We start from the raw sequence: 26,661 nt of genomic DNA on the forward strand, positions 1-26,661 counted from the left end.
GTCGCCGCGCTCGGGGCCGACGGTGGTGGGGCGGGACGCCGCGCCTGCGCACATCGCAGTGCCGGGGGCCGACGGGGCAACGCGGCGCCTGCGCAGAGGGACGAGCGGACGGCGGGGCTCAGGGCACAGGGGCCGAGACCTCCCGGCCGGAGGTAGGTGGGGGTCGGGGGTCTTCACGGGCTCGCCTGATTTCTCCTTCGGTCCAGACGGTGTTCGAATTTTCTCGAGTTTACGGCCGTTTTGGGAGATGAACCGGTGCTCGCAGGTAACGTGGTGTTCGCCCCGCTTTCTCTCCGGGACAGAGAGGGAGTTCCCGACGTTTAGGGGTCCCGCGGGTCCGTGCCGGGTTCCGCTGCTTTATTAGGACTGCGCGTTCCGGGAGGCGGACCCTGTAGGTTATCGGGGGGTGGGGGCGCGGACCCTCCAGTTCATGAGGTCTGGGGGGGGCGCGAACTCCATAATATAGTTTACGGTGTCGGGGTGGGGGGCGCAGGCCTTGTTATTTATGGGATCGGGCGGTCATGAACCCTGTGGGGTGGGGCTGGGGGCGCGCGGACCCTGTCGTTTACGGCAGCGGTCCCCAGCCTTTTTGGCACCAGGAACCGGTTTCGTGGAAGATTATTTTTCCACGGGGTGGGGGGAGGGGATGGTTCAGGCAGTAATGCGAGCGATGGGGGGGGGGGATGCGGAGCGACAGGTGAAGCTTCGTTCACTTTCCCGCCTCTCGCCTCCTGCTGTGCGGCCCGGTTCCTAACAAGCCGCGGACCAGTATCGGTCCACGGCCCGGGGATTGGTGCTCCCTGGTTTACCGGGTTGGGGAGAAGGGAATGCTGCTCCCAGACCTCCCCTATGAGGGTTACGAGCTTCACTACTTTAGATCTCTTTTTTATTCTGTGCTCGCCACAAGCTCCTTAAGTACTGAGCCTTTTTGTGTGTATGTCATTGCTTTATTGCCAGTTAGAATTTTATATCTTTAGGTGTTGAACAAGTATTTATTGAAAAGCCTGTTAAGAGTCTTTGAAGTTGAATTAAGTTTCTTTTGACTATATTTGCTTCGTCCTATTTGTATTTCAGTTATTTGAGACACATCTTCTCCCCCACGGTTTGTGAGTTGCTTTTGTCTGAAGTCTTGTTTTTTTCTTTTAATCCCATAAGGCTCAGTGCTGTGCAGCGCATACCTAGATCTGAACAAAATTTTTTGAAAGAAAAAAAGTCTCACGGCCATGTAGGTGATATAATTGTGACCAATGTGTTTTGTTTTTTGTGTGTGTTTAATGGTTTTATTATTTACTTCAAGGTGTATCTCCATGAATAACTTAAATGACCCCCCAAATTGGAATATCCGGCCCAGTTCCAGGGCTGATGGGGGTGATGGAAGCAGATGGAATTATGCCCTGTTGGTTCCAATGCTGGGATTGGCTGCTTTTCGTAAGTCATCGTTTTCCTAATGTGTGTTTTCTGGGCTGAAAGTGTGGCGCTCTAAGATCTTGGGCTTTGGAACCTGACAGATGTTGACTGTAAAAAAAAATGTACAATGTGAGAGCTATGAAGACTGTAGCCCAGGATACAGTCTCTCAGATAGCTGTTAGGAACTGCTCTGAAGAGGCAGGGGAGGAGCCAGGAAATACATGTGGTCCAGCATACGTCTGGGTAAAAGATTAGTACTTGTCACAGAAACCCAGGTGTGTCAAGTTAGTGACTTTAGTGCTTACCTATGTATGGGAAGATGCAGGAATTTGGGGTCACTGAAATTCTTTCTTAGTCATGTATCTTAACGCTGTAGGGTCCCATGTATCCAAAACACAGAGTGCATTCACCCTGAATCCCTTTCCGGCTGAACTTGTAGGTCAGTGACTGTGGCTAATGACTTACTCATAAATGGCGGGCAGCAGTCTTTGTTTACAGAGATGCATGTGTACAGCCTAGTGTTTTCGCATATGGTACATTGTGCGCCAATTATTTACCTCTGAGCCTCAGTTTCTCTGACCATCATAACTGCCTCAATGCAAGTGAGGGTTAAATAAGAAGATATTTAGAGGCATTTTGTGTGGAGTGAGTTCAGTAGCTGTTAGCTCCCTTCAAGGCTGTACAGCTCTGAGGGGGGCTCCCTTGCTTCAGTTGCCCTCATAAGCACTGATGAGGCAGAATAAAACAGGCATAAAAGAAAACTGGTTTTGTATGTCTGTGTCATGTTTAGGAAATCAGTCTTTGGGAGGCTTCATCCATGAAACCTCTGCTCAGGCTGGCCAGAAATTCTCTCTACTTTGAATCGACTTTGTACCTCTTTGGGGAAATTACCAGTCACCAGTCAATTGTAATTATTCCAGCTCTTAGCTTATATGCCTACTACATGATGAATTTCCTGATGTTTAGGGGTTGGTTTTATGTTTTGTCACTGTTGCAGAAGAAGAAACTTTCCTCTACCCTTTTAAGTTCTTCTGGCTGGTCTAAGAATTAAATTGATATGAGACAGATTAACAGGAGAGAATCAAACAAGTTTTTAACATGTATCCATAGGAGAGACTCAGGAAAATTGAGAATGGCATAATCCCTCACCTTAAATACCATCCCAAGCTTAAGACAAAAGAGGATGTTGAGGTTGGGGAGAGTTAGTTACCAGAGGAGACTAGAAAAAGTGCAATCATCAAGGGTAAGGTTGTTATGCAGATATAAGCTCTAGCCTTTTCCTATGATAAGAGTTTCCAGAAATTTGGTCAGCCTCTTCCTGGTACAGCCAGGGAGACACCCTTACAAATGCAGAACTCCCTTATAAATGTAAGTGTTTCTTACAAAAGGGTAACTCCTACTTGGCTTTCAAAGTTTCTCCCATGTCTGCTGTTTCTTAGAAAATAACTAGTTGAAAATAATCCGTATGCCAAAGAGACATGTTATTTCTTTTTTTGATAGGTAGGAAGTGGATTTATTTAGAGAGAAACACACTCCACAGACAGATTATGGGCCATCTCAGAAGGCGAGAGAGGCCCCGAAATATGGAGTGGTTAGTTTTTATGGGCTGGGTAATTTCATAGGCTAATGAGGGGGAGGGTTATTCCAATTATTTTGGGGAAGGGGTGGGGATTTCCAGGAACTGGGCCACAGCCTACGTTTTGACCTTTTATGGTTGGCCTCAGAACTGTCCTAGCACTGGTGAGTGTGTCATTTAGCATATGCTAACGTATTACAATGAGCGTATAATGAGGCTCAAGGTCTACTGAAAGTCAACTCGTCTGCACTCTTGGACCTAGTTGGTTCTAACCAGTTTTTGTCATGTCCTATGGCTGTGTCATTCTTTTAAAGGTTGTGCCCTGCCCCCTTCCCTCCTGTTTCATTCCCCCGTCGGAGATTTTACTCCCATATTTTTGTGGGAAGCAGAGGGGCGATGGTCCATCTTCTGAAGTTGCTTTGAGGCTGAGTAGGGGCATCGACCCCGCCTGTCAGGGAGTAAAAATCTCTAGGATGCCTGATCTAGGGGCCCCAGGAGCAGGACAGCTCCTTGTTTTAAGTCGGTATGGGCTGGAATCCTTGCATAGCCATTGTCTTGATGTGGAAGTGTTGTAACTGTTTCCTTAGCCTTCCCATGAATCTTCTTGATGATGAAGCACTTTTTTGTAACAGCATCAGAGTACAACAATAACTATCTATAAATGACAAAAGACTTAAAAGGCGTGGTTAACCGTCTGATTACATTTAATTTAACAAACGAAATAATCCTAGTTAAATGTTTTTCTTTGAGCGATCTCAGGGACCTTCTAAAGTATCCCAAAGTTAGCTGGAAATCCAAAGAACTTTGATTAAAATTTGATATTGGGAAGTTTGTCAAAAAGTTTTAAAAGACTTGGTCAAATAAGATCATAGGTCAGAGACAATACTTATTTCTTAACCAAAGTTAAAACAGATCTTGAAAGCAAATACAGATCCCTTTAAGGCGAAGTAACTCATGTTATTAAAAGCAGTCATTCAAGAAAACTTTGCAGGGAGAAACCAAATCCCGTCTTGCCCCAGCCCACTCCCAACAAAAGCCGTTTACCCAACTAAGTTTAATCCTATCTTAGAGAATCTTGATCATGTACAACTCTTTTTATTTATTATTTATTTATTTATTTTGGCTGCACTGGGCCCTTGTTGTGGCACGCGGGCTCTAGAGCGTGGGCTCAGTAGTTGAGGCGCGCAGGCTTAGTTGCAGTACGTGGGATCCTAGTTCCCCGACCAGGGATCGAACCCAGGCCCCCTGCATTGGGAGCTCGGAGTCCTAACCACTGGAACACCAGGGAAGTCCCAAGATCATGTACAACTCTTTTTTCCAGTATTTTTTTTCTCACTCTTTAACTTCTTTTACTGAAAACATACATCTTTTCTTAAAAGTTTTTTTTTTTCCCACTTCAAGTTACTTTTCTTGCTGACAGATTTGCAACATACAATAAGGTCTTATTTGACCTCTAGTAAACCTAGGTACAGCAGAAGTACTATACTTAACATTGATGACTCTAAAGACATACCTGTATTAATCAAATCAACAAGTTTAAGCCTCCTTCAACACCAGATATTAATTTAATGTTGAATATTTCCTGGATTGCGTGAACCTGAAATTCATTCTGGCCAGTTTTATATTTCTATTTATATAAGCACTTAATTTTTTTAAGTCAATTAAGTAGAGCTTCTTTACAAATTAATTTTGGTAATACTATTCATCTACAACACACATAGATACATACAAAGACACAAACACACACAGAGACCTTATAGTTCTCATTTGAAAATTTCAGCCCTCAGTCAGGTACAACAAGGTAAAACCCATCAGTTACAAGGGGTTGGATTCAAATTGGGCTTCTGGCAGATGGATCAAATCAAGGTCACCTGTCTAGATGGCTAAACCCTTTTTTCTAATGTTTACAGAAAAGACACTTAGGATTTCTTTTCGTCCTTGACAAGTCAAGTTCCAAATTACCTACCCCGTTTTTGAAATTTGCATTTTATTTTATTTTTTATTTTTTTAACCCAAATTCTTTTTTTTTTTAATTTAATTTAATTTATTTTTGGCTGCATGGGGTCTTCGTTGCTGCGTGCGGGGTTTCTCTAGTTGCGGCGAGCGGGGGCTACTCTTCGTTGTGGTGTGCCAGCTTCTCATCGTGGTGGCTTCTCTTGTGGAGCGCGGGCTTCAGGAGTTGCAGCACGGGTCCTCTGCATTGGCAGGTGGATTCTTAACCACTGCGCCACCTGGGAGGCCCGAAATTTGCATTTTATTTATTTATTTATTTATTTTTGAAATTTGCATTTTAGAAGGATGCTGGAGATAAGGGTTCCTGGAGAAGATCTGGTAGACATTTGCATCTTAAAGGCATAGGCAAGTGAGGCAAATGCCTCCTAGGATGACTTTGTTCTCTTAAGGCCAGAAGAAACAAGGTTTTTTCCCCCTAAGAATTGAGTAGCCGCCTCAATGATATCAAATGACTGACACACCCATTCACCTATGTGGCAAGGTTTTACCTTCCCTCATTTAGCTTAGGAGAGGAGAAGGCCTCCCCCCCAAACTCCTGTCAGGCCCCAAATGTCAGCTGTGGTTAGACCAGTGGCCCCCCATTTTGGTTACTGCTGGTTACAGGGATATTCCCATCCAGGTCTTAATTTAATCGTCACCAGTTGGATATTTCTGGCCAAGCCTAGAACCTTGATATTCTGCACTCCTACTAAGGCTTCTCTTGCAGCTCCAGATTTAATCTGTTACCTTCCGCTTCCGGTTAGAATCATTTGGTGATGAGGGTGGTTCCCTTGCCCCTTGAGAACCTTAGTAAGGCCCAAGGGGCCCATTTAAGGGTGGCATGTTGTGCTTCCCTACATCATACCCCATGCTTCTGGGTAGGCACTTAAGAATATGAGAAACGGGAAAAAGCTGCCCTCTGTCGCAGGGGTGCTTTTATTTTTAAATTATATGGAACACGTCACGAATTTGTGTGTCATCCTCCAGCAGGGGCTCTGCTAGTCTTCTGTGTGTTTTTCCAGTTTTTTGGTTTTTTTTAAGTATATGTGCTGCCAAAGTGAGCAGGCAGTGGTGCTTTCTATGGAGTGGCCTCGTGTGCCTGGATTTCTTAGGTGAGCAGGTTTGAGTAGAGAAAGTGGAGGCTGACGAGTAGCATTTATCAGCTTCATTTGTCTGCCTTTACTTCTAGGCTATGCTAGGGGGCTACTTAACACCCATATGTTCGATATGATTTCTTAATCTTGCAATAACACATTTTTGGAGAATCCTTACAAGAAAGCAAAGTTAAAAGTTTCCTCTGATCGCATTACCTAAGCAAGATAACCAAAAAGAAGAAAATACAATATTCCTCAACCCTTCTCAGGGACAAAAAGCATCATTTCAAAAGTATAAGAAAGCAGGAACTTCAAGAATAAAAATTACTATGAAAAGCTATAGAAGCTGGAGATGAGTCTGCAGAAACAAACGGAAAATGAAAGTCACCTCAGGGCCTCTCCCAGCCTCAACACTAATTAATTAATACGTCAGTCAGTGTAATACCTTTTTTTTGAATTTTATTTTATTTTTTATACAGCAGGTTCTTATTAGCTATCTATTTTATACATATTAGTGTATACATGTCCATCCCAATCTCCCAGTTCATTCCCCCACCCCTGCTGTCCCCCCTTGGTCCATACGTTTGTCCTCTACATCTGTGTCTCTATTTCTGCCCTGCAAACCAGTTCATCTGTACCATTTTTCTAGATTCCACATGTATGTGTTAATATATGATATTTGTTTCTCTGACTTACTTTACTCTGTTTGACAGTCTCTAGGTCCATCCACATCTCTACAAATGACCCAGTTTCGTTCCTTTTTATGGCGAGTAATATTCCATTGTATATATGTGCCACATCTTCTTTATCCATTCGTCTGTTGGTGGGCATTTAGGTTGCTTCCATGTCCTGGCTATTGTAAATAGTGCTGCAGTGAACATTGGGATGCATGTGTCTTTTTGAATTATGGTCTTCTCTGGGTATATGCCCAGTAGTGGGATTGCTGGGTCTTACGGTAATTCTATTTTTAGTTTTTTAAGGAACCTCCATATTGTTCTCCATAGTGGCTGTATCAATTTACATTCCCACCAACAGTGCAAGAGGGTTCCCTTTTCTCCACACCCTCTCCAGCATTTGTTGTTGGTAGATTTTCTGATGATCCCATTCTAACCGGTGTGAGGTGATACCTCATTGTAGTTTTGATTTGCATTCCTCTAATGATTAGTGATGTTGAGCATCCTTTCATGTGCCTCTTGGCCATCTGTATGTCTTCTTTGGAGAAATGTCTGTTTAGGTCTTCTGCCCATTTTTTGATTGGGTTGTTTGTTTTTTTAATATTGAGCTGCATGAGCTGTTTATATATTTTGGAGATTAGTCCTTTGTCCGTTGACTCATTTGCAAATATTTTCTCCCATTCTGAGTGTTGTCTTTTCGTCTTGTTTATGGTTTGCTTTGCTGTGCAAAAGCTTTTAAGTTTCATTAGGTCCCATTTGTTTATTTTTGTTTTTATTTCCAAATCTTTTCAAAAAAGATCTTGCTGTGATTTATGTCAAAGAGTGTTCTTCCTATGTTTTCCTCTAAGAGTTTTATAGTGTCCGGTCTTACATTTAGGTCTTTAATTTATTTTGAGTTTATTTTTGTGTATGGTGTTAGGGAGTGTTCTAATTTCATTCTTTTACATGTAGCTGTCCAGTTATTGAAGAGCTGTCCACTTATTGAAGAGACTGTCTTTTCTCCACTGCATATCCTTGCCTCCTTTGTCATTGATTAGTTGACCATAGGTGCGTGGGTTTATCTTTGGGCTTTCTATCCTGTTCCATTGGTCTATATTTCTGTTTTTGTGCCAGTACCATACTGTCTTGATTACTGTAGCTTTGTAGTATAGCCTGAAGTCAGAGAGTCTGATTCCTCCAGCTCCGTTTATTTCCCTCAAGATTGCTTTGACTTAGTCAGTGTAATTTTAAGCCTTCCACTTCACTCGCCAAGTTCATTGCCCTAGCCATAGGCAGCAGGCAGCCTTTCCGAGCATTTGGTAGGGGTTTTCAAGATGGCAGGCTAGTGAGTTTCTAAGTAGCAGCCCTTAGGGCTGCAATTGGGTCTTTCACTAAGACGCAGACACTGCAGGTCATTGAATCATAAAAACTACCTACTCTTGTCAGCCTCCTTGGGAGTTGATGTTCAGTTTTTGAAGAAAGTAAAAGGGTGGCGGTACCATTTTGCTTTCTGGCCAGCAGTGTATGAGGGATCCAGGTTCTTGGCATCCTCAACAGCATTTGGTGTGATCACTATTGTTTTTATTTTGCTTGTTCTTGCAGGTGTATAGTGATAACCCCATTTTGGTTTTAATTTGCATTTCCATAAGGGCTAATGATGTTGGGCATTTTTTCATATACTTATCTGCCATCGGTGTATCCGCTTCCTTGAATCCTGTCTTTCAGATTCAATCTATTTTCTAATTGGATTGTTTTTTTAATGTTGAGTTTTGAGAGGTTTTTGTTTTGTTTGTTTTGCGTTTTGTTTTGTTTTGTTGTCACCACACAGCTTGTGGGATTTTAGTTCCTTGACCAGGGATTGAACCCTCGCCCTGGCAGTGAAAACGTGGAGTCCTAAGCACTGGACCACCAGGGAATTCCCGAGTTTTGAGAGTTTTTACTGAGTTCTAGATTCTAGTACTTTGTTGGCTGTCTTGTTTTCAAATATCTTCTCCCAGTCTGTAGACTCTTACTGGAGTCTTTCATGGAGCAAAAGTTCTAATTTTGATGAAGTCCGTCTCATCAGTTTCTCCTTTTATGGGTCATGTTTTCATACCATGTCTGAAAACTCTTTGCCTGGCCCTTGATCGTAAAGATTCTCTCCTGTGTTTTTTCCTACAGTTTTAATTCTACATTTTACATGACAGTCCATGATCCATTTTGAGTTCATTTTTCTGTGAGGTACGAGACAGGTTTTGTCTCTTCCTTTCCAGTCTGTTGGCCTCTATTTCCTTTTCTTGCCTTCTCGCACTGGCCAGGAATTCTGGGACGTCGTTGGATAGTTCCTGATCTTGGAGGAAAAGCATTCAGTCTTTTCACTGCTAAGTATATGTTAGCTGTGGCTTTCATAGAGTATCAAGACAAGGAAGGTCCCCTCTGTTCCTGTTTTTCTGAGTTGCTATCATGAATGGGTGTTGTGTTTCTGTATCAGTCAATATGATCATGTAGCTTTTCTCCTTTAGGCTGCTAATTTGTTGGATTACAGCGATGGGTGTTTGAATGTTGAACCAGTCTTACATTTTTGAAGTAATCCCCACTTGGTCATGCCATGTCATTCTTTTTATATATTTGCAGAACTGTATTTGCTAGTATTTTGTTCGCATCTTCATGTCCGTGTTTGCAGGAGCTGTACTGAGTATCTTGGTGGGGTGCTCTTCTCCACACCTGTTTCACATTATGTTTTTTATTTCAGTTCCTGCCTTTGTCAGTTTCAGAAGTTCCGTTTGCTTTCTTAAATATTTTCTATTTCTCCGCTGAGACTTTCTGTATCTTTGCTTAGACTTTATATTACAATGGCTGCCTTAAACTGTCAGATGACACTAACATCTCTGTCATCTTGGTATTGGCATCAACTGATTACCTTTTAAGTCACCTTGAGATCTTCCTGACTCTTGTTATGAAGAGTGATTCCCAGCTGAAACCTGGGCATTTGCGGTATTATGAGGCTGTTCTTCATTCATATCTTCTTAGGCTGGCTTCTTGGACAGGGAGAGGTAGCACTGCCTCCTCACTCCCAGGTGGGAGTGGACGCCCAGGCTCCCCACTCGTCCTCCAGCCTGTTGACACCAAGGAAGGGTCCCCTGTTACTGCTGGGCAAGAGTGGGAGGTCCAGCTCCCCTGCGATCTGCTGATGCTTCCACACGGGAGAATCCCCACATGGCTTCCTCTGCCACCATCACCGCCCCTCAGGCTTTGCCCACATGGATGGAGGTGGGTCACAGTGTCTTCTGTGCTACGTAGCAGGGGCAGAATGGTTATTGTTTAAAAGTTTTCTGTCTTGCTAAGCCCCTTTGCTAGTTGTTTGGCCAGAGAGAGCAGACTTTTGTTGGGGCTTTTAAAGGAAATCTGCATCATTGGCATTTCAGCTTTAAGTCTGGGATCTACAAGGCAAAGTGAAGCCCCCAGGGACTCACCAGCACGGTGTTCCTTGGGTGCCAAGGCCCCTCAACAGTCTGCCTGCCGCTCTCCGCATTTCTGGTCGTCTTGTGTTAGTTTTACATACGACGTCCAGGTTTTTTGTTGTTCTTAGCAGGGAGAATAGGAGAGAGTACTTCCCTTCCATTTTCCCAAAAGCAGGAGCCCCAGCGCTTTCACAAGCCTTCTGAGACTGAGGCTCGAAAAAGTTGTGTCTGTGCAGAGTCATGAGGCGGGACTCCCCGAACGGACCAGAGCTGGGTGTCCAGACGTCCGGTCCACCAGCCTGCACTCTGGTCTCCGTACCCCCCGGCCACCTCCTCGCCCAGCCTGTCTCCACGTCCCTGTGCCACCTCTTCCAGGAGGCCTTCCTGATGAGAGGTGTTCTGTGGTCTGAGGGCCGGTGTGTGCCTGGGTGTGTATCGTGTGAGCAGTGTTGCCTTTGGGTTATTATAGCAGGACTGGCGCTCTGCTTCTGGCCTCCCGTCTGCCCCCTCCGCCCATGCCCCCTCATCTTCTCATCACAGCCAGGGCGCTGTCAGATCAGGTCAGTCCGCTTCCTGAGCGGAGTCTGGCTTTCCCAGCGTCTGCTCCAGCGTCTCCTTGGCATAAGCCCTGTGCCCCTGGACAGCAGCTCCTGGAAGCTCTCCTGTACCTGTTCATTCTGCCTAGAGGGACCTTCCTGCCAACTCCTACTGGCCTTCCAGACGTTGTCCACATTCACCCAAAACTGAATTAGTCCTTCTCTCCTCTCTTCTCCATGCATACCTTTTGCCTGCCTCCAGGGCGTGTTGAGTCATACTATGGCCCCTTCTTTCCTGGTCAGCCCCAAGGAGGAGACAAAGATGGCATGTGCGTTGGAGTAGGAGTTGTCAGCTGGGATAGGACTAGGGGCTGCTTTAGTTGCGGGAGGACGAGTTTGGTCTCCTGGTTGTAGAATCGGGGCAGCAGCACCGCACGTGAAGAGGCTCTCAGGTGCGCGGGAACGCTGTCCTCGCGAGGTGACGGCTGACGTTGTGGACTAGATGGGCTTCCCTGGGACCTGGGGAAAGGCCACACAGCAAGCAAGGACAGCACCTCGGGTGTTGATGGGAAGGGACCAGAGAGCAGCAAGAGAACCGGAAGGAGGACGGACGCCGTAGGGAGTTAGAGAAGGCAGGAGAGAAACGCGTGCGCCGCCTTGGCTGTGTTTGGAGAGCTGGGCATAAGTGATGCTTTAAGTTGCTGCTCTTGGTAACTTTGCCAGTTAGCCTTGTTGGGCAATCCTTCTGTTTTCCAGAGGACTTGGATCTGTGCTGCGTTTTGCACGTACAGGCTGGACAGGTTACCATTGTGAGAGACGAGGACTCGGCGTAGCTGCCCCAACGTTTATGAAGTTACGGGCAGGAACACCGGTACAGAACACGGTGGAGGTCCTGTAGCAGTGAAAGCCGCGCGCTGACGTTTATCTTGTTACCGGGACACACCGGCCTCTTATTGGCGGGACGGGGAAGGATTGGTGACGACACCCAGACCCAGGCACCTGCTGGCCGCAGGCTTTGTGGTCATCAGACTCCCTTTCTCTGTCCTTGGACTTCTCCGTGCAGCAGAGGCCGGAGGCCTGGTGGCTTCTCACTTTGGGGCAGAGCGGGGCATTACCCACCCCAGTTGCCTGCACCCGTCTGTCCCATGTTTGTTAGATTATGGTGGAGCCTCGTCTTAAGGCTGAACTTCCGACTCCTTATTTACATGACCCCCTGTCAGAACAGAAGCAAACACGTTGGGCTTCAGCTGTTTACTAGTGATGACCAGGCAAAGCTGAACACGCGTTGAACTTTACTCAGTTCTTAATAGCCTAGCCAACACTCTGTGAAGCACACTCACCCGTACTCATTGCTAACCCTTGCCAGTAGTATGCTGGGGCACCGTAGCCAGAGTAGGCACAGGGTGGTAGGCTTGGGAACAGAGGAAGGCAGCGGTGGCTTTTCTCAGCCATCAGACGTTAGGAGGAGGCTGAAAGGGGTCTCTGCAGCCTTGCCGTGCTTGCCTCTGGGGAGCCCTTGTCTGATTTAAGATAAGAACTTTGCAGTTGTATCGCTTCATTCAAAATGTTGTCTTTTTTGTACCTCTTGGGACTTAAGATTTTATTGAAGTCCCGTCCTTAGCTGCTTTATGTTTTCTGTGAATAAATACTATAGAACTTGAGCTTTGACTTTTCATCGTGTGTGTTTTCCTCCTCCACTTTCTTTGTGTCAGGTTGGATTTGGTCTAGGGAGTCCCGAAAAGAGATAGAAAAAGAGAGGGAAGCATACCATCAGAGAACAGCTGCCTTCCAGCGGGACCTCGAAGCCAAGTACCGCGCCACGATCTCAGAAAGTCGGCGGGCCGTGGCACAGTTGTCCCTGGAACTTGAAAAGGAACAAAACAGAACGACTAGCTACCGAGAAGCCCTCATCTCTCAGGGGCGCAAGATGGTAGAAGAGAAGAAGCTTCTGGAACAGGAGCGGGCTCGGGCCCTGCAGGAGAAGGGGCAGCCCTTGCGGAGCGTGTACCTGAGCTACCTGGGCAAGGAGGAGGAGTGGCAGCGGAGGGCCAGGCTTCTGCTGAGAGACTTCGAGGACGCTCTCACGGAAAGACAGAGCGTCTACTGCAGTCTGCTTCTCCCTCGCCACAAGCGGCTGGAGATCGAGAAGAGCCTGCTGGGCCGAGCGTCCACCGACCCAGTTGCTGCTGACCTAGAGATGGCAGCTGGCCTGACCGACATATTCAAGCACGACACGTACTGTGGTGACATCTGGAACACCAACAAGCGCCGAAATGGGAGGCTTATGTGGCTGTATCTCAGATACTGGGAACTACTGGTCGAACTGAAAAGGTTTAAGAGCGTAGAGAGAGCCATACTGGAAAAGTAAGACGGGGCTGAATGGCTCAGCGTCAGACTGTTGTGTGTTCTGGGTTATCCGATGCTTTCCTTCTGCCAGCACTCCCTGTGTTGTGGCCACGCATGCACACGGCCACCTCTCAGCAGGGGCCTTGCACTCCCACCACCCTCCGAGCAGGACGGCGAGGCCTCAGGAGACTCTCCGTCCCCCTCAGCGGCTAAGGACGCAGTCTCTCAGAAGCGTGTTCTAAGCCGTCAATATTTTATTCAGCGGAACAGGATAACCTCATAGCTTTAGGGAAAAATCGTTTCTAAGAATGCGAAAGATAATACTCACCCTTGCTGTAAGTGGTTTTTTGTCTGTTTTTATCACTCCCTAAATCAATTCTTTTTTTCCTCAAATTATTGTTCTCTCTCCTAAAATTACAGTTCGAAGTTGTCAGGTAGTGGATAGAACTGCCTAATAGATGAGAAAGGAAGGTAGTGATACCGTCAAGGTTTTGTGGTGTTTTGACGCTCTTTCCCGCCAAAGGGGAAAAAGTGTTTCTTATTTCCAGTTGATACCCTTGTGTGTGTTTATAAGCAATGACATATGATTAAAACACCTCAATTTAAAAGCAACAGTGCCACTTTTTATGTGTGTAATTCCTTACTCTTTACATTTTTAAACAGATTATCTCAATTTTTACTGCAAACTTAGACCCATTTTCCATAAAGTTAATATGACTCGGCCTTTGCGCACTTTACGCACATCACTCACGTCACCTTGACCCCTAGTGCTGTGCCCTGAGCACTGTTCTTACCCTTGGGCTCCGGGTCCCCAAGGCCACCCCACACTTGCTCAGGACTCAGCACATGGTTGTACTCACAGCTGAGACTCAAGGGACAGGCACATGGGCAACGCGGGGAGACGAGGTGCAGCTTCCAGTTCCCTCCCAGGGGTCACACGGCCATGCGGACGCTCTTCAGAAACAGCGTCCGGGGTTTCTGCGGAGGGCCGGTCACACAGGCACCCTCTGCCTGGCACAGGCCCAAATTCCAAACTCCCAGAGGAAAGCAGGTGTCCAAGCTGTTGGCAGGGTTTGGTCGCAGTGATCCACTCTTACCAGTTGATGGTGGAGGGAACCCTCCCAAATCCAGGTCCCAGATGCCAGCCGAGGGCCGACCTGTCAGCAGGCCTCTCAGGCCCACGGTCTCAGGCCTGTGGTGTGAGCCCTTCTCCGCAGCCCTCATTCTACAGGTGAGGGGTGGGAAGTCAACCTGCCCGAGGTCACACAGGTGGTCCTGGAGCTAGTATGAACCCAGGCAGCTTGGCTTCAGAACTGCCCTGATCCATGTGAAACCAGGTCCTTTTCGAGTGACTGAGCGGGTTTTCTGGGCTGATGCCAAAAGTGCTCTTCCCCGCCTGGCATACGACAGAAATAGCTGCCCTGCTTCCCTAGACATCAGGGCTTTGGTAGCAAACAACAGGGGTCAGTTCTGCTACTTACACAGTTAGGGGGCATTTGTTTTAAGGCTACCTTGTGGCACCTCAGGGCAAGGATGGAGAGTGATGGCCGGACCTCAGAGGAGAGCCAGAAATGGCTAGAAAGCAACACTGGGAACCTTGCAGTAATGACCTGGCCTCAGATGTCTGCGTGTCTGTTTAATCTTCTCTCCCTGCAAACCAGCTTTCTCTCCCCGGGCCCCATGGTGAGAACAGCTGCCTTGTTCTACTCCCGTGTGTGGCAAAGCCTGGGAACCACTGGGTTGTGCTGTGCCGTGGCTTGTGAGCGCAGTGGGAGCAGAGAACCGAGAAAGCGGGGCTCAGACGCCAGCCACTGGCTCGGGCGCTCCGAAGGAGGCGGCAGGCCCTCCAGCAGATCGAGGATTTGCGCTCACCCGTGGGATTGCCAGCGGCTGGTGGAGAGAGAAGGGGATTCCGGGGATCTAGCGGGTGGCAGCTGATGAGAGAGGGAGCTGCAGGCTGACGTCTCCGGGTCTCTGGACACGGCCACTGCACAGAGGGTCTGCTGGGCCTGCAGGTGTCTCCTAGTCTCTGAGTATATAATTGGAGAGAACCGTCTGGAACAAGAGTTGCTAAGGTAGGAAAGAAAAGTGGAAGTCCCTGAATCTGCATCCCCTCCTTGCCAGGATGGTCAACAGGAAGCACTGCTGAATTCCTGGAGGAAGTGCAATGATAAGTCCACCACAGGGGACGAGGGGAGGTGAAGACGGTGGTCCCAGAGTGTCCATCATGGTCCCCATCATGTCCCCATTCAATGCGACTTCTGGCCCCTGGGAAGACCAGGTAGGTTTGTGCAGATGATAGCCCGCCCAGGCTCACCGGGAGGAGCCCAGTCAAGTTTGCCGTGTGGCATATTCACGCCCTCCTGGCCCTTGGCACTCTGTTCTGCTCTTCACCTGCTGAGCGTGTTTCCTTTTCCCAGTTTGCCTTTGCGTGAGAGCCACGCCGTCTGCAGCACGAGAAGCACAGGAACGCTCCTGGGCCCTGACAGATGCCCACGACTGCATTCGCAGCCAACGTCACCTTGGGCATCCTCAGGGCCACCAGTCTCGGGCTGGGCAGGTACAGGTAAAACCCATCGTGGCTGCAAGTGGCACATTCAGTGTTGGGGCTGAGCGGGTCCACAGGAACAAGTGAATTACATGCACTGGGGTGAGTGGGAGGCGTGGTCCCACCTGGGCTGCTCCGTGTGCCTCAGAATTGCTCCGACGAGCCTCCCAGCCTCTCCAGCTTCACAAGAATGGGTTATTCCTCAGCGTGGGGCGGGGGCTGTCAGGGACATTCTCCACTAGTAGACACCTGTGTGCCCAGCCCTGCCCCAAATTTCAGGTCCTGGGTCACCGCAGCATCCCTGGGCTCTTCTCCACCACAGCTGCTGGGCCCAGCCATGCCCATGCTGGGTCCTACCTGCTGACCACCCAGAGGCTGGGTCTCATCAAGAAAATTCCACAGACACAAACAGCAGAAGCTACTCTACTCTTTAGAGTTAAAATCAAACCATTTCCAAATTTTGCCCTGTGCCTACTCTCTTTCCAAGAGCTTCTTGCAATAGCAAAGTCCATGTGGCTGAAACAGGGTTCCAGCATAACACAGCTAAGGAGATATGCAGAGGTGAGCAAAGAAGGCAGAGCCCAAGAGCACAGGGAGGTAGAAGCCACCACGTCCCTCCTTGCTCCTGCCCACCTGGTGGCGTCTCTCCTCTCCTGAAGGCCCAGTAGGAAGGTTACTGCCTTCCTCAGCAGGCAGATCCTGAGAGGACTTTCACTCCATTGTGGGGGGAAAGGCACGGGCCATACCTGGGGGAGGGGCTGGCACAGGAGCACCTGCAACGGGGACGTACCTGCGGAGACAGCAGCATGGCGTTGGACCTGAGGGCAAAGCCCACTCACAGGGTGATGCAAACCCCCAATGACCACTTGGGTGGTTCTAGTGTGAGGAGCATTTGGCCACATCAAGCAGTAGCCACTCTCTTGAGAAAATGTTTTCTTTTCAGACACTTACATCCTTTTTAAAATTCTGAATTACATTAAAATGTCATTTGAGTAATCAAAAACCTTCCAACAAACAAAAGTCCAGGACCAGATGGCATCACTGGTGAATTCTACCAAACATTCAAAGAAGAATTAATACCAATCCTTCTCAAACTTCCAAAAGAGAAAAGAGGGAGTTTTCCAAACTCATTTTACGAGGTCAGCATTACCCTGATACCAAAACCAGATAAAGATGCCAAAAGAAAAGACAATTACAGGCCAATATCCCTGATGAACACAGATGCAGAAATCCTCAACAAAATACTAGCAAACCAAATTCAACAATACATTAAAAGCATCATATATCATGAGCAAGTGAGATTTATCCCAGGGATGCAAGGATGGCTCAATACCACAAATCAGTCAATGTGATATACCACATTAACAAATTGAAGAATTTGAAAATCATATGATCGCTTCAATGAATGCAGAAAAGTCATTTGGCAAAATTCAACACCCATGTATAATAAAAACTCACGACAAAGTGGCTATAGAGGGAACGTACCTCAACATAATAAAGGCCATATATGACAATCCCCGAGCTAATATCACACTCAACGGTGAAAAGTGGAAAGCATCCCCTCTTAAGATCAGGAATAAGACAAGGATGCCTACTCTCACCACTTTTATTCAACAGCATTGGAACTCCTAGCCACAGCAATCAGAAAAGAAAAAGAAATAAAAGGAATCCAAATTGGAAAGGAAGAAGTAAAACTGTCACTATTCGCAGGTGACAATACTATATACAGAAAACTCTAAGGACTCCATCAAAAAACTGTTATAACTAATAAATTTAGTAAATTTGCAGGATACAAAATGAATACACAAAAATCTGTTGCATTTCTATACACTAGTAATGAAATATCAGAAAGAGAAATTAAGAAAACAATCCCATTTACAACTGCATCAAAAATTCTGAATAAATTTAACCAAGGAGATGAAAGACCTGTATGTTGAAAAGTACAAGACATTAATGAAACAAACTGAAGAAGACACAAATAAGTGGAAAGTCATTCTGTGCTCATGGATTGTTAGAATTAATATTGTGAAAATGTCCGTCCTACCCAAAGCAATATACAGAGTCAATGCAATCCCTATCAAAATTCTAATGGCATATTTCACAAAAATAGAACAAAAAAATCCTAAAATTTGTATGGAACCATAAAAGACCCTGAATGGCCAAAGCAATCTTGAGAAAGAAGAACAAAGCTGGAGGGCTTCCCTGGTGGCACAGTAGTTGGGAGTCTGCCTGCCGATGCAGGGGACGCGGGTTCGTGCCCCGGTCCGGGAAGATCCCACATGCCGTGGAGCGGCTGGGCCCGTGCACCATGGCCGCTGAGCCTGCGCGTCCGGAGCCTGTGCTCCACAATGGGAGAGGCCACGGCAGTGAGAGGCCCACGTACCGCAAAAACAAAAACAAAACAAAAACAAAACAAACAAAAAAGAACAAAGCTGGAGGCATCACATTCCCTGATTTCAAACTATATTACAAAGCAGTAGTCATTAAAACATTATGGTACTGGCATAAAAACAGACACATAGATCAATGGAACAGAATAGAGAACCCAGAAATAAATCCATGCATAGATGGTCAATTAATTTACAGCAAAGGAGCCAAGAATATACCATGGGGAAAGGACCCTCTCGTCTATAAATGGTACTAGAAAAACTGGACAGCCACGTGCAAAAGGATGAAACCGGGCCACTATCTTATAACACACATAAAAAGTTAACTCAAAAATGGTGGCGCAGTGGTTGAGAGTCCGCCTGCCGATGCAGGGGACACAAGTTCGTGCCCCGGTCCAGGAAGATCCCACATGCCGTGGAGTGGCTGGGCCCGTGAGCCATGGCCGCTGAGCCTGCGCGTCTGGAGCCTGTGCTCCGCAACAGGAGAGGCCACAACAGTGAGAGGGCCGTGTACCGCAAAAAAAAAAAAAAAAAAAAAAAAAATTAAAATGGATTAAAGACTTGAACGTTAAGACCTAGAAGAAAACATAGGTGGTAAACTCCCTGACATCAGTCTTGGCAATGATTTTTTAAAAATCTGACACCAAAAGCAAAAGCAACAAAAGCAAAAATAAACAAGTGGGACTACATCAAACTGAAAAGATTCTGCATGGCAAACAAAGTCATAAAACAAAAAAAAGGCAAACTACAGAATGAGAGAAAAATTGCAAATCATATATCTGATAAGGGGCTAGTATCCAAAATATATAAAGAACTCATACAACTCAACTGCAAAAAAAAAAAAAAATTCAATTAGGAAGTGGGCAGAATCTCTGAAGAGACATGAAAAGATGCTCAACATCATTAATCGAGAAATGCAAATCAAATCCACAAAGAGATATCACTTCACACCTGTCAGAATGGCTATTATCAAAAAGACAAGAGATAAGTGTTGGCAAGGAAGTGAAGAAAAGGGAAACTTTGTATGCTGTTGGTGGGAATGTAAATTGGTGCAGCCACTGTGGAAATCAGTATGGAGGTTCCTCAAAAATCAAAATTAGAACTACCATAGGGTTCAGCAATTCTACTTCTGGGTGTTTATCTGAAGAAAATGAGAACACTAATTCAAAAAGATATCTGCCCTCCCATGTTTAGTGCAGCATTATTTACAATAGCCAAGATATGGGCAACCTAAGTGCCCATCAATAGATGAATGGATAAAGAAGACGTGGTATATGTATACAATGGAATACTATTCAGCCATAAAAAGAATGAAAGTCTGCCATTTGTGACGACATGGATGGACCTGGAGAGCATTATGCTAAATGAAATAAGTCAGAGAAATACAAATACCATATGATCTCACTCATATGTGGAATATATATCTCCAAGTTAATAGATGCAGAGAACAGATTAGAACCAGAGGTGAGGTGGGGGGGGACTGTCTGTGGGGGGAAGGGAGAAGTGGGTGAACTGTTTTTGTTTTTGTAAATAAATGAAATTATTTAAAAAAATAATACAAGTGGGCAACAAGCATATGAAGACATGCCCAGGGACTTCCCTGGTGGTGCAGTGGTTAAGAATCCGCCTGCCAATGCAGGGGACACAGGTTCGAGCCCTGGTCCTGGAAGATCCCACATGCCACGGAGCCACTAAGCCCGTGCACCGCAACTACTGAGCCTGTGCTCTATAGCCTGTGCGCCACAACTACTGAGCCCACGTCCTGCAACTACTGAAGCCCGCGCGCCTAGAGCCCGTGCTCCGCAAGAAGCCACCGCGATGAGAAGCCCGCGCACCGCAATGAACAGTAGCCCCCACTCGCCGCAACTAGTGAAAGCCCGTGCACAGCGACGAAGACCCAACGCAGACATAAATAAATAAATCTATAAAAAAGAAAAAGACATGCCCAGTTTCATGAACATGTGGGAAACACAAATTAATGCAAGATATTTTTTTCGTCCATTAGATTGAAAAAGAAAGAAAACCACATCTGAATAAGCCACACTTTATTCGTATTTAATTACCCTAATACTCAGCACTGCACAAATCAGATCTCAGCAGAAACCAAGTCCAGACGTTGGCATTAACCACTCCTCAAGCACCAGGACTCAGACAGCTTCCCGGAGGAGCCTTCCCGCCCTCCCCGCAGCAGCAGCCCCCGCCCGCCGGGCCTAGAGTCGGTGGAGGTGGGAGTGGGGGCGGCGGCGGGCGGGGCACCGCGGTCGTGCCCTCAGAGCCAGAGGCCGCCGGAGCCCGGGGCTCAGCCTGGCACCAGCAGAGCGCACGCCTGCCGCCCAGTGGCCCGAGGGCAGGGGCAGAGCCGTCAACTACCAAAGCCCATGTCCTCGCTGGACGGGAGTTTGTAAACATCCAGACAGGGCAGCGCCGCACACCCGCGACGGGAGGGCGCCGGGCCGGCTCCCTGCCCCCCCGGACCCAGCCGCTGCGGCAAAGGGATGCGGCTTGCCCTCGGTTTTACTCTCTCCTCAGCTGCTCGCTTTCATCGCTGTGCCCCGGGAGGTGTCCTCTCACTTCCTCCCCCGCTCACGCCGGCCGGTCGTCCCGCCGCCCCGCCCCCCGCCCCGCCCCCTGCGGCCCGCACTTCACGCGGCTGCCGAGGCGCCGTGACCAGGACGGCCGCTCGCCGCGGGCTGCTTCTCTGGCGCCACCGCCGTGCTGGGCGCTGTGCTCCGTCACAGCTCCTGGGAGGCAGGGCCGTCGCTCCCGGAGCGCCTGAGGGATGCGCGTGCAGCTGCCACTAGGAGATGCGTCGGTGGTGGCGGGGGCGGAGGCTCCGTCCCAGCGCCGCCGCCGGGACCCGCCTCGTACAGTCCAGGGCCTACTCCATTTGCTTCAGCGCTCTGGAGAAGTTTTCCAGAGCAGTTTTGAAGGCTTGCAGCAAGAGCGTTCCGAGTTCATTGCTCGTTTCTTGAATGTCCGGGTCGAAGCTTCCGAAGAGGGGCGTGGAGACCCGGATGTCGTCGCGGCCGGCCCGCAGCAGCAGCGCGCGCAGGTCATCTGCGATCGCGCTGTATTTCTGCTGGTCGAATTTGGACATGGCCAGCTCGTCCTGTGGGTAGGCGCTGCCCTCGGGGTAGCAGTCCCTGGGCACCGGGAACTCCACGCTCTGCAGCCGTGGGAGCCCACAGAGCGCCACGAAAAGGCGCCGGAGCGCGCGGGCCGACATTGGGTTCCCCAGGAAGCGGAGCTCCTGCAGCCGGCGGCAGGGGCCCAGGGCCAGGCTCAGCGCGCCCACGTGCCGGTCCGCGAGGCCGCACTCCTCCAGGGTCAGGGCCCTCAGCGTCGGGGCGGCCTGGCCCAGCAGCCGGAAGAAGGTCGAGGGGAACAGGTCCACCAGGCAGTGCCCGCTGAGGTCCAGCACCTCCAGGTGGGCGGCGTGGGTGCAGTTTGCCAAGAAGGCCATGTCCGCGTGGTTCAGGGCGCAGTTGCCCAGGTCCAGCACTCTCAGCGGAGTCCGGAGGGGGCTGCGGGCAGGGCAGGAAACAGCGCGGTGAGAGCAGGCCCGGCAGGCGCTCTGGGGGCCACACACACCCTCCCTTGATTGCATTCAGCCCGAGAGCTGAAATGGGTTTTACCTTTTTAAGTAGTCGAACAAGTCAAAAGAAGAAGAATATTTTGTGATACGTGAGAATTATATGAAATTCAGGTTTCAGTGCGGGTAAGTAACGCGTAATCAGAACAGCCACGACCTTCATTTACTTCCCGTTTGTGGCTGCCCTGGGGCAACGGCAGAGCTGGGTCAGTGTGAGACCATGCGTAGCCACTGGCCGCTGTAAAGACTTAACTTCACCCAAAGACAGGCCTGGCCTTTGTCCTCAGCAATTAAAGTGATCGATCTGTTTTGTCAGCAAGGCGTTGTGTGTTCCCAAGCTTGCTAAGGGGGCAGTGAGTTGCCTGTGGATTGGCAGGAAATGAAACACTGGCTTGGCTCTGCAAGAAGAGCCTGAGCCCACAGGATCAGGGCCGGGAGGGCCCTTGGAGCGTCCAGTCCACCCTCAGCACTGCCTGGGACCTCAGAGACCCTCCGTGCTCTCCTGTAGGTGTGTAGGGGGCGGCCACGCGGAAACGCACAGTCGGTGGCTCCCTGCCCAGAAGTTCTCAGAGTCGGGAACAGACCCATAGTGGCCCTCCGGGATCCTGGGCCTGGGTCTGGGGTCACCTGGCTGGGCACTGAGTGCCGGGGCCGGGGGGGTCCGCTCTCTATTCGCCTGCTGAGGCTGCCGCTCCCACCACCTCCTGCACCTGTACTCTGGGCGCTGAGGGTCGCGGGCCCACCCGCCGCCTCCACAGTCCACGCCGCAGCGGGCTCTGTGTCTCCTTGCCCGGCTCTGAGGAGGCTGTGGCTCAGGTCCTGAGCTGTGGGGCGTGTTTCCACCTCCATCTCTCACGCCCACATCCATCCATGAGGGACCCTCTCCCCACCTGCACTGCTCGCAACCCCTTGGGGGGCTTCCTGTGTGGACAAGGGTCAGAGGACAGGCCTGACTGCGAACCGCGTCTGGGAGCTTGGATTTGGGGAGGGTCCCTCACTCAGCTGATAAGGGGTCCCTGGCCTGAGCTGTCTGCACAAGCAACGTGGTCCCTGCTGACACCTGCCTCCTCTGGGGTCTGGAATCTCGGCACATGCCAGGCTGAGGCGCCCACCCAACCAGCCCCCAGGAAAACCCCTGGCCTGGGTCTCTCATGACTCCCCCGTGGACGGCACCTCCCACGTGCCATTACAGTCCGTGCTGGCTCCACTGCGACAGGACCCTGGACTCGTGCGCCGTCTCCCCGAACCCCTCCCCACAAGCCCTTTCCCTTGGCAGATTCTGCCCCGTCCGTCTGCTGTAATAAATCTTAGCAGTGAGTCCTCCCAGGGAGTCAGCAAACGTGTCTGCTCTGTCTGCCACTCTCCCTGCCCCTCCAGCTGGGTCTGCTGTGTGGGCCAGGGAAGCCAGAGTGAGCTCTGTAATATGAAGCTGATCACCCACTGCCCTGCTCAGAGGCCTGGCTCTTCCGTCCTTCTCCTCCGCTCCCTGCTCCCTTCTTCACCTGCCCAGGACCACAGCCCCCGTCCCCGCTGCCCCAGCCCCGCCCCATCCCTGCCTACGGCCCTGCCGCACCCCCAGCTCTGGGCAGCCCCGCCCCGCCCCACCCCTGCCTACAGCCCTGCCACCCCCAGCTCCGGGCAGCCCCGCCCCGCCCCACCCCTGACTACGGCCCTGCCACACCCCCAGCTCCTGCCCTTCACCTGCGGGGTTCCTGCCTAGCACATGCTCTCTGGGCCCTCCGCTGGCTCACTGTGCCTGGTCTCCGCTCAAAGGTCACCTTGGGACCTAGCCTTCCCTGACCACTCACCCATCTCCCTCCCACTTAGGCCTGACACACTCCACGCCTGGACCTTCTGGGGCCTTGGACAGGCTCTCAGCAGCCAGCTGACTGAAGACCGAGCGTGTAGAACAGGTCAGAGTGTGACAGGCGATGTCAGGGCCGAGCTAACAAGATAGCCCTGCAGGCTTGTGACGAGTCGTCTGGCTTGTGGAACACGTTTCCCCAGAGCACAGGCACCTCTGGCTGAGGGCCCAGGCCAGCCAAACGCAGTACTGTCCTGAGGGTCCCAGGGAGCCGCCACATGGCAGAGTCGTATTTGTGTGTGGGCTCGAGGACCACCCCTTCCCCAATTGGGCGACTGGGTTCCAGGCGGGGAGGAGCAGGGATGGGGGATGGCGACGGGATCCCAGGTGCCCCCCAGGGGAGGAGAGGCAGTGTGGGCCCTGGCCAGCTGCGGCCAGCTACTTCTGGGTTTCCTTTGTATAGAAGAGAAATTCCTGTAAGCCACGGACTCCCTAAGCCAGAAAAGACATCCTTACACCCACTCAATGAGAAATGAGAAGAAATGAGAAATTTGATTCTCATCAAATTTCTCAAGAAATGAGAAGTTTGATTTTCCATAAATTTTCATGAGTATATTCACAGCTGGTGGCCGCCAAGGTGGCCCAACGGCCCTTGGGTATTGGGACCCTCGGTGGTGCCTCCCGTGGCCCAGTGACGGGCCCTCACCACGCAGTGTGCCGAAGCATCAGCACAGTGCTCTCCAGGGAAGGTCACGGGAGGCGGGCCTCCCTCCGGAGGGCCTCTGGCCCTCTGATCCGCAGCCTGTTGGGGGGTCCACGGGCCGGGCAGCCGAGGCCGCCTGCCGACAGCCATGAGAATGAGCGTGCAAGTGGGTGGCTCCGCTTTCCCGCCTCGACAAGCCTTCAGGGGAGACCACAGCTGCCCCCACCCGGCTCCTGTCTTGCCCTCGTAAGCCCCAGCACTGGGGTCATTTGTTACAATGACAGGTAATTAATACAAGGTAATGGAGTTACTTCTATGTTGTTTGCTTGCTAATGAGGACTCTTCTCTTTTTCTTACGAACTGGAGGCGGTCTCCTTTGGGTTCTGGTGCTCCCGGGTTGCACCCGACACCAGCCCCAGCTGGGCCACCTCCCCCTCCGTCTGTCCCCTCCGGCTGCTCTGGGCTGGGCAAAAACCGAGGGGACGGGGGCTCGTGGCCTTGTGAGTAACCAGGTCTGTTTTACGGTCCCCTAGTGCGTCCTCAGCCCAGGCCCCGAGTCGCCCTGACCTGGGCTGAGGGGCTGTGAGCAGATGCCCTCCCCCCGCCGCCCTCCTTCTGCTCACCCTAGACTCACCCGAGCAGTTTCTGGAGCTTCCCGGTCAGCGTGGAGAAGGCCACGCTCAACTCGGTGAGCTGCGTCATCCGGCTGAGCTCCCGGGCGATGGAGGTGAGCAGGGCGTCCTCGCCGTCAGGGGCGGGGGTGCTGGTAGGCGGCGCGTCGAAGGCCTTGGCGGGCAGGGTGAGCGACACCAGCCGGGGGAAGCCCAGCTGGGCCAGCAGCTGCTGCACGTGGCCGGCGTGCAGACGCACGTTGTGCACCACCTCCAGCCGGCGCAGCTCGCCCGGCCCCGCCAGACGCAGCACGTGCAGCAGCTGCCCGGGGCCCAGGCTGTCGGCCCGGAAGGAGAGGCAGCGCACGCGCAGTGGGGCAGGACCATCTGGCCCCAGGGCCCGCACCACCAAGTCGAAGTTACCCCCGGTGACGAAGATATCGGCGAGGACCTCTACGGGGCGCCGGGCCGCACGGGGCTCCGCCTGCAGCTCACAGCAGGTCCTGGCCAGCAGCTTGGTGCGGCCCCACCTGCCCAGCGCCCTCCCACAGGGACAGCCCTGCACCTGCACGTCTCGGATGCCCGTGAGGTCGGCCACCCGCAGACGCCGCCGGCCCCCGCCCCAGAGCGTGTGGTCCGCGAGGCCGCGCACGCAGGCCTCCAGGCAGGCCCTGCAGGCCCGGTCCCGCAGGTCCCCGGGGTGGTCTGCGCTGGGGCCCAGCAGAGCACCCAGCCGGAACTCCTCTAGCGGCCAGCGCTCCAGCAGAACGCGGATCACCTCCGCCTGCTCCAGCAAGTAGCTGGCTTTGAAGAGCAGCGGGTAGAGGTTGTGGGCCACCCCGTCCAGGCTCTGCCGGGCCGCCTGGGGGTGGGACGCCAAGGCCTCAGCAGAAATGAAGCGTAGTGACTGCATCATGCCCACCTGCAGCGGCTGGAGCCAGGACAGCGCTCTCCCCTGTGCTTCTCCCGAAGACGCGTCCCCTTCTCACCTATTTTTAGTTGCAGCTGCTGTGAGCAGCTTGCCTTGGACTGCGGTGAGCCAGCCCTCTGGTCATCTGACGGCTATTTTCGTCCTGGGTGCCTGTATGGCTTTGGCTGTGGAGGCGTCTGGTGGTGGCCGGCTTGTCCTGCTGGCGCTCAGCTGAGGAAAGCAGAGGTGCCTGAGTGCTTGGCTAGGGGGAGGGGGCTGGGCCCCTGGAATTACCGCCGTGTCCACTGCAGGGGTGGCCTGTCCGGGGGGTACCTCACCTCTCCATGGCGTGGGTCTGCCCCAACCCTGGGCCATCCCACAGGCCGGGAACTAACAAACCTTTTCTTGGACTCCCTTTGCCCCACGTCCAGAGTTAGGGACGCGGCAGTGGGCATGGGGTGGCACCTCTGATAACTGTTTCCTGACTTCAAGAGAAGTTAAATAAAGGCCCCATGAGGCGCCCGCACACTGCTTGGCACCCCCCTTCCTTTATCGTCACTGAGGACCGCGGCCGAGGCTTCCCCACCGTCCATGGGAGGGAGCTTGGCGCCCTCCAGCTGCAGGCCTCCCTGGGCTGAGCCCCAGGACCCACGCAGTGGGCGGGGCTGCAGATGACGTGCGGGGAGTGGGGGGGGGGGGCCAGGAGCCGGAAGCTCGCTCGCACGGCCTGGTGTCTGGTTCCTCGCTCTGGAGGGTGGCAGAGCATGTGCCCCAGACCACGCCGCTTTGGCTGAAGGAGTATTTTGAGCTAAGGGCGCTTGGCCCCCCCGCACCCCGTTTCTTCCTGAACGGAGATGGAATTCCGGGCAAGCCACCCTCCCTGAACCGGGAGGGGAGACATTCTCATCACCGGAGAGGGCGTCAGGATACTTCACTGTCAAAGTTACTGTCCTGTGTGTTGTAGTTACTTTTCCACAATCAATCAATCACCTCCTCGCTCAACTTAGTCCAGAAACACTTAGGCCACTGGGGTCTTCGTTTCCTTATGACGGCTCCCATGTC

At 51.0% G+C, this 26,661-nt stretch overlaps 2 protein-coding genes and 1 non-coding gene across 5 annotated transcripts; 1 reads left to right on the forward strand and 2 right to left on the reverse strand.

The window, feature by feature from the left end:
• The first annotated feature begins 74 nt into the window (after window positions 1-74).
• On the forward strand, window positions 75-13,650 carry CCDC127 (coiled-coil domain containing 127). 3 transcript variants are annotated; one of them, XM_060007124.1, is made up of 3 exons: window positions 75-152; window positions 1,298-1,428; window positions 12,411-13,650. In XM_060007124.1, exons 2-3 carry the CDS (start codon window positions 1,308-1,310, stop codon window positions 13,064-13,066), a joined length of 777 nt encoding a protein of 258 aa, XP_059863107.1. In that variant the 5' UTR covers window positions 75-152; window positions 1,298-1,307; the 3' UTR covers window positions 13,067-13,650. The 3 variants fall into 3 exon arrangements, with proteins under 3 accessions (XP_059863107.1, XP_059863108.1, XP_059863109.1); XM_060007125.1 differs by lacking the exon at window positions 75-152 and adding an exon at window positions 160-265; XM_060007126.1 differs by lacking the exon at window positions 75-152 and adding an exon at window positions 380-391.
• On the reverse strand, window positions 5,921-6,032 carry LOC132423749 (U6 spliceosomal RNA). Its single transcript, XR_009519064.1, has one exon. It is a non-coding gene; the product is annotated as a U6 spliceosomal RNA (small nuclear RNA).
• A 6,965-nt stretch (window positions 13,651-20,615) lies between the features above and the next one.
• Window positions 20,616-25,605, reverse strand: LRRC14B (leucine rich repeat containing 14B). Its single transcript, XM_060007127.1, has 2 exons — window positions 24,713-25,605; window positions 20,616-21,503 (listed from the first exon to the last, which is right to left on the reverse strand). Exons 1-2 carry the CDS (start codon window positions 25,603-25,605, stop codon window positions 20,858-20,860), a joined length of 1,539 nt encoding a protein of 512 aa, XP_059863110.1. The 3' UTR covers window positions 20,616-20,857.
• Window positions 25,606-26,661: the final 1,056 nt, after the last annotated feature.

This window comes from Delphinus delphis, chromosome 3, assembly GCF_949987515.2.
Source record: "Delphinus delphis chromosome 3, mDelDel1.2, whole genome shotgun sequence".
Lineage (NCBI taxonomy): Eukaryota > Metazoa > Chordata > Mammalia > Artiodactyla > Delphinidae > Delphinus > Delphinus delphis.

Bases quoted from the DNA above. Each gene is read 5' to 3' on its own strand.
- LRRC14B (XM_060007127.1), bottom strand. From the start codon at position 25,605: ATGATGCAGTCACTACGCTTCATTTCTGCTGAGGCCTTGGCGTCCCAC. The intron at 21,504-24,712 runs GTGAGTCTAGGG...CCCTGCCCGCAG, and splicing joins AAGCTCCAGAAACTGCTCGG to CCCCCTCCGGACTCCGCTGA.
- CCDC127 (XM_060007124.1), top strand. From the start codon at position 1,308: ATGAATAACTTAAATGACCCCCCAAATTGGAATATCCGGCCCAGTTCC. The intron at 1,429-12,410 runs GTAAGTCATCGT...TCTTTGTGTCAG, and splicing joins GCTGGGATTGGCTGCTTTTC to GTTGGATTTGGTCTAGGGAG.